The sequence below is a fragment of the Protopterus annectens genome, chromosome 2.part1, assembly GCF_019279795.1.
Source record: "Protopterus annectens isolate FY-2018-M chromosome 2.part1, PAN1.0, whole genome shotgun sequence".
Lineage (NCBI taxonomy): Eukaryota > Metazoa > Chordata > Ceratodontiformes > Protopteridae > Protopterus > Protopterus annectens.
In genome coordinates, this window is record NC_056729.1 from 1,114,814,898 (window position 1) to 1,114,831,008 (window position 16,111).

General features: G+C 35.2%; 1 protein-coding gene and 1 long non-coding RNA gene across 3 annotated transcripts in view; one reads left to right on the forward strand and one right to left on the reverse strand.

Annotated features, from left to right (window-relative positions):
* The window catches only part of LOC122794345, a 587,167-nt gene that overhangs the window by 110,367 nt on the left and 460,689 nt on the right, over positions 1 to 16,111 (reverse strand). The gene's annotated exons all lie outside the window — the stretch shown is intronic.
* Positions 2,891 to 16,111, forward strand: part of RHAG (Rh associated glycoprotein) — a 394,323-nt gene continuing 381,102 nt past the window's right edge. For both annotated transcript variants that reach the window (XM_044062656.1, XM_044062657.1), the window contains exon 1: positions 2,891 to 3,152. In XM_044062656.1, the coding sequence (XP_043918591.1) occupies positions 2,972 to 3,152 (181 nt within the window). In that variant the 5' untranslated portion in view covers positions 2,891 to 2,971. The remainder of the gene's footprint in view (positions 3,153 to 16,111) is intronic.

Below are 16,111 nucleotides of genomic sequence, written 5' to 3' on the forward strand. Positions count from 1 at the left end.
CAGATCCAGAATTTTGAATCTCTTCTGGAAAAGAGGTATCCCTTTTTTTTTCTTTTACCAGACACTAGTTTATAAGAAGGATCATTAGTCTGGATTCAATCCTGAACCAGAGCTGGTAATTTACTCCTGTCAAATGAAATTTGAGGAGGAGCAGATACAAGTTTATTTTTCTGATTGTTTTTGACATGAAAAATTAGGAAAACAGTGCTATTGTTGGCAGCAGCAGTTTCCTCAAGGATAGGCACAACATGCTGATAAAACAAGAAAGCCTTCCCTTTTCCCCCTTCCAGGACCAACAAGAGTGGTTCCGTGTTGACCACTGAGGGGATCCCAACAACCATAGAGGACAAGGCTAACCCCCAGTCCAAAGTGGCTGTAGGTGCTAAAAAAAGAAGGTTCTGGGGTGAAAGATGAGTGGTTTGAGGTACATCTAATAGCCACAACAGTCAGCCACCTTTGACTGAGGGAAAATCGCTAGCCTACTGTGGTGGCAAAAGAAGGGCAACCATGGGGTCAACACTTTGTTCCATGGTCAAGCAGAGAATTGTGGCTCTTTCCCAGTGAAAACAAACAGCAAACATTTCTAAAACTTTAAAGTCTTTAAAAGTGACTTTTTATAGAAACTCAGTAATAAAAGCACTTTAAAACAATCAACCAGTTCTCCACAGGAAAAAATGCTTTTTAAATAATTTAAATGACTTTTAAACTGATAGGGAAAGGAGTGCTCTCATTTAAAGTGCAATATAGTCTCATGACAGTCCATTAAAATGCAAACTCTAAGTGTTAAAATAACTTTCATGAATAGGGAAGTGCTATCAAACAAAACATTTTTTAAATGAAAGTTTTTTTTCCGCAAAGGGGAACTTATTTGCCAAGCAAAGGAACAGCAAACGCCAACCGTTGATACTTGTAAACCACAATGAAGTGTACTCTTCGACATCAGGAAAGCTCTGAAAGGCTTGGGGCCAGATCTATCTTTTTAATCAGCTCAGCTCTAGCTGGTTTGTGTGTGTGGAAGGTGCCTTGAAGTTTTGGAAGCTGTACGGTTGTTATATCCTTGGCAGGATATAACCCATATAGCTAGGAGTATACAGCAGTGATCAATATGATGAACGTTAACTGATACACTGAGTTTAAAAACACAAATAGTACAGGGTGGGGAAGAGGTAAAGACAGTTAGCTCTGTAGCTGCCTGGCCTGGAACTGCCTTAATGCAAACACAAGTCCTGAAATAGCTTTGCATACACTCAAGAAATAAACTAGGGTTTAATATCAACAGTCCACTTAAAATGGCAAAGTGCAGTGCAAGTATTTACTGGAATTACTAACACGGGCCCAAAAACCTGAAGCTAAAGCAGATAATAGACCTAAAAACCTTGAGCTAAAGCAGATAATGACTGTTAAAATGATCTTAAAATATGAAACACCTTCATTTATCTTTGTTGCTTAATGTAATAGAGCTATGACAAACCAACAGTAATTTAAAAGAACACAGTAATAGTAGCTTCCAAATTCATAGACACTAAGACATTATACTAAAGAAGTAGAAAAGGACTTGGGAGTGTTGGCAATTTGTCACCAACTTGGCAGAATCCAAGTATGGGTAGGATGTGACTATGGCCTAAAGCCAACAGAATACAGAGCTGGATTATTAGAGGTTTTAAAACTGGGGGTCACTGTTCAGGAGTCTGACAAGCTTTCTGCTGTGGTACTATGTGCAGTTCTTTAGTTCATAGGTAAATATTAGGCTAGCTTCTATTGCAAGCCATTCTAATCCTAGCCAATTTCCCTCAAAGGAGAGTCTCAAACCCTGTACCCTGTGTCTGTGAGGCAAAAGCCTTAACTTTTAGGCCAGTCTCCAAGCCTTTGTGAAATTCATTTAGACATTATGAATAGAAGCAAGACTACTGCAAAGGCACAGGTGTTGACATAAGATCAAGGTGAGTGATAAAGGAAATGGAAGTAGAAAGGTACATGATAGTTTCAACAGTTTGTATATTATTTTCACTGGGGTGTAATGTGACTCCATGAAGCATTATCAGAAGCTGTCAAAAGATGAAGAATAAAAATGAAATATAACAGGTATCAACAATACACATTTTTAGATGAATATGGACATTTATTTTAATGAGACGTGGGGAGTGATATAATAAGATTTCAGGGCAACTGTAGCTATTCAAGGCTACAAAATAATTAAAGGGGGAATAAAACAGATGGAACAGAAAGGGAAATTTTAGGATAAGGGCTAGAGGAAGGGTTTATGGGGGCAGTGGGGTTAAGTATTGGGTATTATATGTAGGCAAGTTTGATGATTTTTTTTTTTAATCTGCTTCTTCCAACCTGTTGTAGTTATGGCTGGAGATCTACATATAGGCACATAAAAGTCGGCATGCAGGTACATAACAGTATATGCACTCTGTATGCACATACCTTATTCCCTGAAGTTTTCTTCTTATCTGCCTTCAAAAAGTTTACATTAAGAAAAAAACTTTACATGATGTATCTATTCACATCACTGACACCGAGAACATTAAAGTAACTACATAAACATTGAAACTACTTTGTTTATAATTAAAAGATATTGAGTCCAGTGATATTTTGAGAATAAATATTTTTGAGTCAAGCACACACACCTAATTGTGTTTGATCTGATCATATTCCATTTAAGGGTAATCCCAATTTCAGACATTTCCTGAAGTCAGTACTGGGTAGGGGCTTCTAATAATGTTCTTTTCCTTATGCAGAAAAGCATGTCAAAATGAGAGAAGCACACCCACTTGAGTGAGAGACAGCTTCCTAAGGCATGCACCTCTTGACTCTCCCACCCCCTTCAGTGGGAGGGATGCTCTGGCTAGATATGAGTTGCCTTGTCATGGGGTTTCACTGCATTTCTAGCTCATTTAAAGGCAAGCCCAAGTATCTTTGTCCTTGTGTTACCAAGCACTAGCAGGACCTGAGAACTGCCAGATCAATGCCTTCACATTATACAACCAATATGAGGTTTAAGTTTCCTATACTAGCCATTTGTTTGGAAATAATCATCATTATTTTATTTGGAGTTTTTGTGGGCTATGAAACAAATGATGGTGGCTCTGGCCATGGTCACTCAGGAAACAACAGCGTACCAGATAAGTTTATAACCCCATATCCCAGTAAGTATCATTTTACTTTTTTAGTAAATGATTTGAAATCAAAATGGATCAACTAGTTCAGATCATTCGTAGATTAAATATTATTTAGCAGTGAGAAAATTGTAAGTTTTGTTTCAATGTAGCAGTACAGATATGTTGTTCTGCATGAGTGCTAAGTAGTTATCTGATAAGGAATGGGAATACATGTCTTTTGTTTGGAAGATGAAATAAAATTTATTATGAGCAATTTTCTGAATAGTAAAATAAAATAATTAATTTTCACGAAAAAAGACACTCTACCACCATAATAGGATTTCAGGAAGGACAGTAATACTGATATGTATATTTGCTATCTTACGCAATGCATTTGAATAACTGTGCAGTATAGGAACATACAAGTAATATAACATGTAACTGAATACTCCAGTAACTGTGTGTATCTTTATAGTGCTAACACATTAAAATGACTGACAGCCGAGCAAAAGAAAGACATCAGCAATGCTCATATGTTAAAGTATATTTTTCCTTCCTGACTATTATTGCTCCAATTCATTTTGTGGTATTCATTGTCTGTTCCTATTGACTTTGTTTAAACACACAGGATTCTGTAATGCAACTCAGTGTGCATTCTATAAATTCTGGTTACCACAAAAAAATAAGCTCTGACATCAAACTGAAAATTAAATCAAGAACAAGTACTATGGTTATTTACATTAGTAGTGTTTGATCTGGCAGTCCCTGCAAGCTCATTACAAGTGCTTTCTGCTTCACAGGAAACATGAGAAAAAACTGTGTTGTCTGTTTTTCATGGCTACACAGTATGCAGGTTTAAGTGGATATATTGCAGCCTTGGGGCAGTAGGTCTGCAGCCTAGACAATGACCAGTACACTATAACATTTTAAGATTGGTGGCCTTCTCCTAAGAAAATGAAGTAATAAAATTACTTTCTTAGAAAAATAAGACTGGTTGGGAATATCAGTTTTAGGAGTGAGGAAACAACCAAACAAGAACCATGTCATTTTAATCTTTCCAGAAACTGATTATATAAAAAAATCATGCAAGGCAAGGCCACTATATGTGTCTATTTTTGGATGTATGATATTTCACAGCCTTTACAGTTTTTGTCTATAACACCTCAGTATCTTTTCATTTTGTACTATTTTGTATGTGCTCTGAACTTAGTATCGATAAATACTTTAATACTAAATAATATTAAACACTGGATGGTGCAATGGTGCAGCGGTAGCGTTGTCACTTCACAGCAACAGGTTATTCGGTTCAATTCTCGGCTGGAGTGCCTTCTGTGTTGAGTCTGCATGTCCTCCCCACATGCATGTGGGTTTTCTCTGGGTGCTCGGGTTCCTCCCACGTTACAAAGACATGCATCTGAAGCATTTATCCCCAGGCTTCTCCTGAAAAATTGGCTTTATTCCAAGTTGTATTTTCCTGGTAAATTAATGATAAATAAACTTTTTGTATTTGCTTCAGAAATGAGAGTATTAATTTGATCCAAATGAGCTTACTTTTAAATAGCTGATCAGTAGCACAGAGATGTAAAAAAGGAGAGCTATAGATATAATTCTGATGATTTCAAGATTAAGTATATGTTTTTGTAAGTGATTCAGCACTCTAGATTAAAATCAGGCTAGACATAGCTTAGTTTGGAGAATTTACCATTTTTAAGCTTAATGTGAAGGTTGCTTACTTTAGTCTTAAGTAATTTAGGTAATCTGAAATTCCGATCTCAGCTGTACATGCAGGCGCAGAAGGGTGTCCTCATTTATGTGTGAATAAGTGTGTGCGTATGTGCATGTGTGCATGTGTGTGTGTGTGTGTGTGTGTGTGTGTGTGTACGCATGCATGCACATGTGTATGTCACTGTGTATGTATGTATGTATGTTATGTGTGTCAGTTTGTCTGTTTGTATGACTGTGGGGGGTGTGCATGTGCATTTGTGGGATGTGCAAAGGTGCAGTACACGTATTAGTTGTTTTCATATCCTCTCTGTATTCATGAACACTTGTGTCAATCAAGTATGCGTGCATGCGTGTGCACATGTGTATATGTGCATGTGCATATGTCGCTGTGTGTGCGTTTGATATATGTCAGTTTGTCTTCCTGTATGGCTATGTGTGGGTGTGTTTATGCATGTGTATTTTTAGGAATGTACAAATGTGTTGTACACATCTGTTAGTTGCTTTTATTTCTTTCTGTATTCATGTCTTATCATTTAGCTATTGTTTGGTCTACTAATTTATATATAAGCATGCAACCTCTATATACATGGATAACATGTAAAATGACTGAATATGTGTTTGCCTGCAAGGCCTTTTCCAGTCTCTATATATTATTTTGTTGTTAGTGGTGAAACTAGTACACCTCCCCCATGAGGGAGTGCTACACCATTATCAGGGGCTGTAGAATTATCATTTTGTAACAGAGGCACTGTACTTCATGTTAGAAAGTGACACTGTTTTCTGGCTCTTGTTATCAGTCTCACACTGCTGTTGCACAGCTTGTGATAATGTTTATGTGTTCTAAGTTGTGTCTGCAGTCTTTAAAACTGAGACATTATGGAGGGAAAGCATAAAATAAGACAGAGCACATAAAATATTTATCCTGGAGGAAAGGAAGAAAGAAAAATGTTGTCATTCTGTGTCATATAAATCTAATAATATGCTTGGTGGTATGATACAAAATGACAATTACATACCAGACTTTGTTCATTAGGATGTCTTTTGTAATACTCCACTATGAATATAATATCCATATTGCAATCTTGCCATCCATGTCATGCAAACTGTAACAAGTGATTCATTTTTCTGAAGTGGCAGCATTCTTTCCAGTAATCCCACACAAGAATAGTCTTCATAACACCTTCAGTCCCACCGAACACTTCCCTAATATTTCATACAGAACATGTATTATGATAATATATTATATGTAGAGTTGAAAAATCAATTTAAAATATTCAAGGGTGTGGTTCTTTGGTATGCCTAAACTGCACCTTCCATGAATATGTTAAAAACTGTATTTTATTAACCTGCCTTTATTTTTTCTGTACAGAGTTAAAGCTGTATGTGCATGACATTAAATAGCAAATATTATAAAGTCAGCTTGATACCTTAAGGAACTCAAGGTGTTTGAAACTGTGATACAATAGTGTTGTTTTATTAGTCTAAATTTATTAATTGCTATTATAATATAGAAATGGTTTCAACTGTCTATCTGTATTTATTCATCTACTCATCATCCTACAAGTACTACATTACAGGTTGCTTCTAAGATTGCATTTTAACCAGAGTTGTACTATCCAGATATGCACGATAATTTAAATTTAAGAGAATCAGGAAAGTAAATTAAACTGTGAATTTGTCTAAATGGTATGAGAAATATTTTAAATCCTTATATAAAACCTGTGTAACATCATGTTTTAATTGACACTTCCGAAAAAGAAATCTAAGAAAAGTTTTTTTTTTTTTTTTTTTTACAAGAAGGGCACACATCTATACATTCACAGATATTTTACTTTCTATAAAGTATCTGGATGAAAAAAAAATCTAATATGGAATAGGCATTAGCTCAAATGAGGGAGTATCGGGTTATGGAAGAGACTGTTGCACATTTCATTAGCTGGACCTATGATTAATTCTTTTTTGCCTCCCTTTAGTCATTGAATGACCAGAAACAACCGTTCTTGTGAATCAAGGTTCTGTACAGACATCCTCTATCATCCCATTATAAAACATAAACTAAAGTCACATTTATGAAACTCAGAGAATCTATAAAAAAGAAAAGAAAAGAAAAACAGTATACGCAAAAATTTATTCCAAAAATATTAAGTGTGCAGGTACATAGTTTTATATTTCAAAATTGTACAAGCTTCCTCGCTGGTACCACATGTCGGTTTATAAATTTACATTATTATTTTACCTAAATATAGTTTCTTTTTCATTTTTCATCTGCTTTTCCTAGTAATGCAGAGGTACACTTTCTCCTTGATGATAATTAACAGTAAAAGCAGTAAACAAGAGAGGTAAATTCAGAAGGAAGAAACTAACTAGTATAGTGTAGAGAAGTAAGTTCACGTTCCCAAGTGCTGTTAATTATTATTTATATATTAGAGATGCTTTTCATTAAGACAAAATACTTGTATAACCATTATGTCAAAACGTAGTTTTGCTGGCTCAGTGCCAAACCACTGACACATGAAAACTATTCTATGACCTGTCTTAAAGTAGTGCATATTTTTCTTTAGTACCATGGATTCCATCTGTGCTTTATTGGGCTGCTTCCTTGTTATAAACTGTTTTTGTGTTAAAGATAACTTTTTCTTTAAAATAAGAAAAAAATACAAAACTTGTTTCAAATCAAATCTTTACATAATTTTTGTCAATTTAATACTTCACTTCCTGCCCTAATGTACTGCAATTTCAGACAAAGTCAACTATTCCACTGTTATTCTGCAATGAGCTTCCAAATATGCAGTCAGTCTGTACAACAAATAAACTTGTACTTCTAACTTGTGGAAGGTTTGCTTGTGAGCAGTTTGAACATCATATATCTATCTGGTGATGCATGTGATAAGTAGCATTTTGATTGCCACCAAATGTGTTTCAATTCCTTTAACCAGTCTTTGCAACTAGGTCTAGATTTTGGTGCAACTTGAAGCAGCCCATGATATATTACCTTAGGAAAAGCAGCTCCCTTCTGATATGATGCATGACTTCTGTTTTCCAAGCTTGAGTCAATGAACACTAGTATGCATTTGTTTTTACTTTGTCTTGAACATGCGTTTAGTTTTACAGTCAGGAAACATAAACGAGAACACAGCCAAGTACTTCTTGGCAGCAACGTGCTTTGGCAATGAATGCTTCTTTCTGCAACTTACAGAATACCTGCTTCTCCTTTTCTTATCATAATTGTTTGTTTTTTTATTTTTAATTAGTCACTCTTCTTTGCATCCAAGTGTGAATACATCAGTAGTGAACCTTATACAGACAGAATAAATCCTGGTAACACATTTTAGAATTCCAACATTTCATATCATTTAGTAATCAAAACTGCTGAATCAGGAAAGTTATTACATATCTTCCCCATAATGTGACAATTTAAGATTTAAAATAATAGTGTTCAGAGAAAGGGCAGATGTTATTCCCTGCTTAGAGAGTAAGGACTCTGCCCCAAAGAGAAAATAATTAATTCATTGTGCTTGAAATTCATCATTGTGCTGTTTCATTTCAGTCAGTTTGATAAAATATCACTAAACTAGTTTGACGTAGAAATAATAATAGTAATAATAATAATAATAATAATAATAATAATAATAATAATAATAATAATAATAACATAATCAAGCTGCATATTTAAGCCATTCCTGCAAGCTATCATCTATGTATTCATCTATGTATTTCCCCCTTTATGAAGGCTATACTGGCAGCTTAATTGTTATGGGGCATTTTCTAAACATTGAGGCTATGGCTCGTACCAATAAAAACTTAAAGACTTTACAGCTTAAAAGACTGTAGAGCAGCTTGCAGTATTGCTGTGCCAACATGATCATTTTGCAGTAGGCCTGTAGTGTGGTGGTAGTGCCTCAGAAATGCCAAAACATTTTTATCTGGAAGCCAATAAATTGTTTTCAGTAGTGTTGGCAGGTTGCACACAAATACTTTCAATGGTGCAGCACTCTCAAGTTTAACTGCTTTTATTCTCTAATGTAATATTTTTGTAGAGCTTTTCTCTCCAGGTCTCCACTGAAAAATGACTGCCAATCAGATTTTTCTTTTTCTTTTCCAATAAAGTCAGGACATAGATTCATCAATGATAGTTAATTCTCTGCATGAATAATGAAGGAAGAATCTGTAAATATACAACATTATTATTCACCAATGGAGTGCTTTATCTTAAGTATTTCAGTTCCCACCTCTATATTATTGCTGATACAAAATGATCTTTTCTTAAAAGTGATTGTTGTTAAGCAAATCGCATCTATAGATGACTTTAGAAAATTATGTCATGTAGCTCTCTTCAAATAAAACGAACACTTCTGTGGGTACTCATTCTGTTACAATACTTAATTCTGCCAAAATTTCAGAGGTGGGGTGATATGTGGGGCATGATTAGACATATGAGGAGGACTGGGTTAGTAAGTTACTAGCTTTTGAGGACAGGTATTAGCTAAAAGGATGAAATAATGAGGATGGTGGGACTTGGCTGAGTGTTGGTGCTGGAGGAAGGATGATGCAGGAGAGTCTCATATGAGTTGGGCATCCCACAAATTTCAAGGCTAAGAGAGGACATTTTGTCTCTGTTTTATTGGCAGCTAGCATAGAGGATTAAAGTTATAAGCTGTTAGCAAGCTACTTCCTATGATGCAGGTAAAAGGTCAGTGTAGACCAGTGCTCTACGCAATATAAGATAAAGAAAAGGAGAGTAGTGTAGGAGAAGAGCTGTTAATATGATAAAGAAAATCCACCTACGTAAGGCTGTAGCCATTCTTTAGATATAGAATGGAGGAACAGAGGTGTACAGCCCTGAAGTTATCTTGTGGCACTGACAAGTGGATGCTACGCATCTCTAATGAAGAAACATCAGTGTGAAATTTCCGGAATGATATGTGCCTACTTGGAAGGATGAGATGGTTAATAATACTATGTATAACACTGCGGGTGGTAATTGGTCCTATCTTATCTGTTTTCTGCTTGATAGAAGAGTGCCTGAGGCTGCTGACTATGTATAAGGAGCAGACTATCTTAACAGTGGAGGGAAGATTCTGTTAAGGATATATATTTTTATTTGCTCTGCATATATGAGTGTTTGAGATAAACTAGCTTCTATGCAGAGATTTAATGCTGGCTTTAATGGATCAGGCAAGGAGGGGCAAACTTTATTCATGTCTTGTGTAGATTTTGTTTATTGTGTTCTCTTTCATTCTATTTTTATTAATTACAGATGTATTTCATTGTTTGACAAGGAGGGGAAATATATTTTAACTGGTTTGGTTGTTTTTATGATAAAAATAAAAAAGGTAAAAAAGCAGCTATATGTAAATTAATAATATTCTTAGGGGGAGTATTCAAAATGAATTTGTATAGATATTTCCTTACAAACATTACTTACAAATAATCCATCAGTAATTAAAATCAGACCATACCTTAAAATTATAAAAGTACTTTGTTACTTTATCTTTTTATATAGGTTAGCATATTACAGAAACAGCAAAAATAGTACAGCCCACCTGTGTAGTACATAGGATAACACATATTATCCATAGCTAAAAGTGTTCTTAACTAGTCCAGATGAGGCCAAATAACCTAACATAAAATGCAATGTGAAGATCATTTATTTTCTAAATTACTTTACATCAGTGTAATTCTATTAAACGACTCAGTGATTTATTATTTTTTCATAGAATGCAGCAGTATTATGCGCTATACATAGAAATAGGAGTAGATAGATAGATAGATAGATAGATAGATAGATAGATAGATAGATAGATAGATAGATAGATACAAAAAAAAGTCAAAGATGCTTACTTTTAAAAATGTAATGCATCTCAGCTTCAACATTATTTACATGCTCGTCTATATACTATATTCCAATTGCAGCATCTGTGTTCTTTCACTATTTTGTTTGAGTACATTAAGCAGTAAAACAATTTCCCATGATGTAACAGAAATGCTTAAAGTATGAGAGGTCGATGTTCAACCCGCTGAGGATTGGAATCCCCAAATTCCATCCCCCCAAAAAATGGCCAAAAGCACATTATGTCATGTAGTCCTCTTCAAGTGAAAGAAGCACTTCTGTAGACTCTCATTCCCCACACCGTGAAACTTATATATACCAACTGCACAGTATCACCAACTAAAAGAAGGGGGGAATTACCCCTGAAAATAGAATTACTGCCAGCACAACTTGCTGACAAAGATTTCTTATGGAAGAGCTCTGATTTTTGTCAGATTAAAATTTGGGCAAATGAAGCTTGAGAATTTAAACTTCATCCACCAGTAAGTTACCCGTCTGAAACAGTATAACAATATGACGCCCAAAAAAATTCCGTCGTCATCCACCCATAAGTTACCCAACTGAAGCAGCATAATAACATTTGAAAGACTACCCATTTCTTTAGGCAAAAGAATCAATTTACAAACAGTTAATATAACCATTTATTAAACTTAAAAATCTTTTTTGTCTGCTTATTTGTTTTCTATTGTCCTTTAGGAAGTCTGGAAACCATTAGCTGTTTAGTGCAATTGTATAAAAATATACGCATAAGAAAGAACAACTGTTGGATGAAAATATCAAAATTAAAAGACAGCTAGAATAAAAATGATCAAATAAAATGGATGTGAGAATGAATATAGTGAAAACAGTTTGGAAGTTGCCTTGGACAAGCATATATTATACATCTAATAAGATATACTTCATGTAAAACTACTGCCAGCAGTCTTAGAATAAAAAATGAGTAAAACACTCAACAAGGATAGAAAAGTGGAAGTTTTTAAAAGAGATACAGGAGAACTGAGATTTAAAAAATAAAAGAAAAGAAACATGGAAGAACAAAGAAAGATAACAAGTGAAGATTATAGGGGATACCAGAGAGGAGGAGTGGTAAACAAAATGAATGACACGTTCAGATAGAAAATGTGGGTGTCTATGGCCTGGAATGTGCTATGTCATCTTTGTAAGACTAAAGCACTGGCAAACAGGGTGTTTGAAATGCATGAAAGTAACATTTGGATTGCATTTCAAATGCATTTGGAGAGATATCATCCAATTTCCTCTAATGCAAAGTGGTATCTTGTAACTTTGTGATGTGTGCTTGAATGCACAGCTGTGTGTGATTTATTTTAATAATATAAAGGCATGTGTGGTGAGTCATGGGCATGCAGACATTTTAGGTGCAGCATACACCAGAGTCAGATCATTGTGAATTTGGAGTGTTAAAACTAAAAATAACAATCCTGAAGTTCAAAAATAGTCATGTAGTCACCAACCCATTGTGTAATCTTCTTTATCTTTTAATATATTTCTGAGTTTTTCATGCATTTATCTAATGTATACTTTGTCTCCTTTGTGTATTGTAGCTTGCAAATGCTAGGGTACTGTACCAGCACTCATTATATCACTAGATAATACCTATTACACTTGTCTTATATTAGATTACAAACTATATTTGGTTTAATAAGTGATGGTCCTTTCATTAAGTGAAAGTAATATAAGCCAAACATATTCAAACTGCCTGAGACAGTAACATTTTATGCAGTGAGTAGGGGTTTCTGATCATTTTAGTATATTTCATAAAATAATTAAATATGACCCTGAATGGCATTAATTGGGAGCCAGACATTAATGGACAATGATAATTAAGAGAAGTTTATTGCAAAAAGTGCAGATGATGTTACTAATTGTATAATCTGCTTTGTTCCTTCCTGCCAGTCTCATAGTCTTAAAAAATCCCAGAAGTATTACAGTGTAAACTTTTGTGGCAGAGCGCCAGGTGGCCATCTTGTTTGCAAATGTTTATTAGTTAACGCTCAGGTTTTGCTTATCTATTAGCTTATCCCCTCCACAGTCTTTGTAAAGGTGGCTGTTTGCTTTTTCATTCATTACAAAGGTCATTCACTGTTTTTGACTCTACCATTTCTTCATGAAAAAAAAATATAATATATATAGTAACCCTGAGAATACACTACAGTGGGGAAAGGAAAAAAATCCCTGCTGTACCACTATCGCATGCTTCCAAAAAACAGTGGTGCATAGCATCAGTGTTCTGAGTATCCACATTCAATGGCTGATCTTACAGCTTTGATATGTTAAGCATTCAATGCTATGAATGTATTCTGCAGCAACTCTGTAGTTGTTTGGGGGTGCAATGATTACAACCATTTGCATGACATATTTGGAGGGCTCTTTGAACAAAAACAAATAATTCAGTGGCTTATTTCAATTCTGTTTATAAAACCTTTTTTGAATGAAATGGAATTCTTATATTATTTGACCTGTTTTTATCTCCCCATAAAAGGGACTGCTCCTAATTAGTGTTACACTGCTGATGCTTCTTTCCATGCAACCCGGAACTCCAACAGCCTTTCCTCCTAATTTACTGTACTGCTTCCTTATCTTTCAGTCATTGGATATGACTAATTTCTTTCCTCCTTTCTGCTGCTACTTCTGGTTCACTGCTCTCCCTAACTGTGTTGTTATTTCTGCTTCTTGAATGAAATTTATTTTGCAATGGATTTCAGGCTCTTATGCTTCTCAACATTTCTTACACATTTATGAGCTTTTTTTTCTTCGTTACTTCATCTTCTGTTGTGCCGCCTTTATTATGTAGCCTTTTGGCATCAGTAAACAAGCAGTCTCTCCATTTTACCTTTATAAAAACAATGAAATAGACTAGCCAAAGTGAACTCCTTATACAGTAATTGTCTGCAACTTATTGCCTGCGTATCCATGCTATCATCCCATGAAACACTCCAAGTCTTTCCAGTTAATGCTTTACCATTTTATATAGTACCTGATCTGTGTCCTATTCCTTGCTAAAGTTTAACTAGGCCATCTACATTGCTCCTGTCAAATATAGTGACCTGGTTACCTTGTCAAATAAGAGTATGAAAGTTGATAATAAGCCTGCACTGCTCGCATTGGGAAAAGTCATGACTATGGCCCACATGACTCAAGTTTGATGGTGGTTTGGTGTTTCACAGTGCTGTCAGGAAGGATGGGGTACGTCCATTCTGAAGGGGGATGCTGGTTCCCACCCTGCTTGAGCCAGTACTCCATTAACAGACTCCAAAGGAGAGTGGGAGTTCCTCACAGTGTGGGGAGCCGATGCAGACAAGATACGATAATGACCACCAAAGCTGGAGATGGTAGTCTTTGTCAGTGAGTGTGGAGAAGCACAATCAGAGGGGCTTAGCCTGCCCTTGCTATAAGGAAAGTGTTCTCATTATCACTAGGGGCAGAGTTAGAAAATAGAAATGAAAATGCTTGCATTGCCAGGATACCAGTGAGAGCACAGACCACACTCACGGCTGCCTGGATCACAACCTCTTGGATAGTGTATTTTCTTATTGACAGATAACTGCACATCATTTGAAATATTATATTAGAGTAAACATATAATTCTCTCCTTTCAAATATGGTTCTTATATAGAAATATCTGTAATCTTGCTAAGACTCTAGTGTCAAAAGGGTTAAAGCTTAAGTAAGGAATGACAAAAGCAGAAATGTTGAAGTGTGAGGGCTTTTCTGTAATTGATCTCATCGCTGGGTTTCTTTGCATGAAATTAATGTTAACAAATTTTAGGCTACATACACAGTTCTCTCGTAACTCAGTTAGAGTAGTATATTGTCCAAGATGCCTTTATCTTCTTCGCTAAAGAAACATAGGAGACGCTTCTTAGCAGACTCATTTAAGGGTATCTGAGCACTTAAGGATATATGAAACAAATGAAAAGCCCTCTGGTGGAGCATTTATAGAATGTCACAGTAGTAACGCTAAGCAACTTACTTTTGCTGTCATGCACAAAATTTCAATACAGAGCAATTTGCAAGAAATGAAGAAAAAACAGCTGCAAGTACATTTAAAAATATATATACTTCTATTAATGTTTGACACTTTATAACCTAAATGGATTAGCAATGAATTGTCTTAGAAGTTGTTTTTGTAAATTAGCTAAATAAAGTTCTTATAAATGTCATTTAACAAGGTAAACTCTATGTATTAAATACTTCTGTTTGTGCTGTTACATCACTGTGAAGAGATTTTGTGTTTAATAACAAATGATTCTTATCCATTCATCCATCCACAACCCCTTTTCCCATTTTTACACATGGAGTCAGGTATCACATCAACAATGGCGATTATCTAGAACCAAGGTTTCAACTGTCAGGTGGCTGACCCTGCCGTGATAGTTTTTCCACACCACACACTCACACCTATTCCATATCTTTGGAATGTGGGAGGAAACTGTATGTCAAGTAATTCTACCCAGAGGCTAGTAGAAAATGTTCATTTATGTCAGGACTGAATTTGTCACAACAGAATGACAAGACCTATGCCAAGGAATAAAGATATTGACTGAAAGGAATAGCAAACTGAGTTATTCTTTGTCTTTAGGCAGCATATGTTTAACTTTAATTTCTTTAGCAAGGTCTTCCAATTGGGAATCTGCATTTTTGGGAGAGGGTGCATGTAGATTTTAAGATGTTCTGAAATCCATTCCATTATTACTGATTGCAGAATTTACCTTAAAGCTGAGATCAGTTTGACAAATCTGTAGTTTAGGGTTTCTGGGTTTCCCCACTCTTGTAAAGAAGAATATTCTTGTCATCAAAAATCTTGATTTTTTTTTTTTATTTATTTTTTAATTTTGTTGTGATTGTATTTTTGGTGTTTGCCCATTGTGCCACTGCAATGACTTCATACCTATAAATGGATGTTTGAGGCACTGACCCAGTCTATTCTAACATTGTTTTCTGCTTGCCCTAGTACAAGACTTGCTCATCGTAGTGCATCAACTTAGTTTATTTAATAAACACAAAGGTTCTTCCTTTTATACTGAATCACACATATAAAATGGCCTTATTATATCAATCCTTACTGCAATAATCTTGTTATCTGCAATATAATACTAAACTGAGGAAATGCAGCATGCAATTATGAAATGACATACTACCTACTTTAGTCTCTAGTTGCTCTGTGTGTATGGCTTTTTTTCTTTACTGGTTACCCTCGGAACAAGCCACTTATCTGGACAATGACTTTTTGTACTTCTGTTAGAAAAGAGATAAAGGAATGAGTGGAACCAGTCAGAATACAAAATATTTATGACCAAGAAAGGTAGTGAAAAACTGAAAATAAATAAATAAATATACAGTGCCTGCTATTATTAGTCATTGTCAGTGGATCATCAGATAGCGCACTTGCCTTTGGTATTGGAAGCTCAGAAGGTTGTAGGTTTTATTCCCA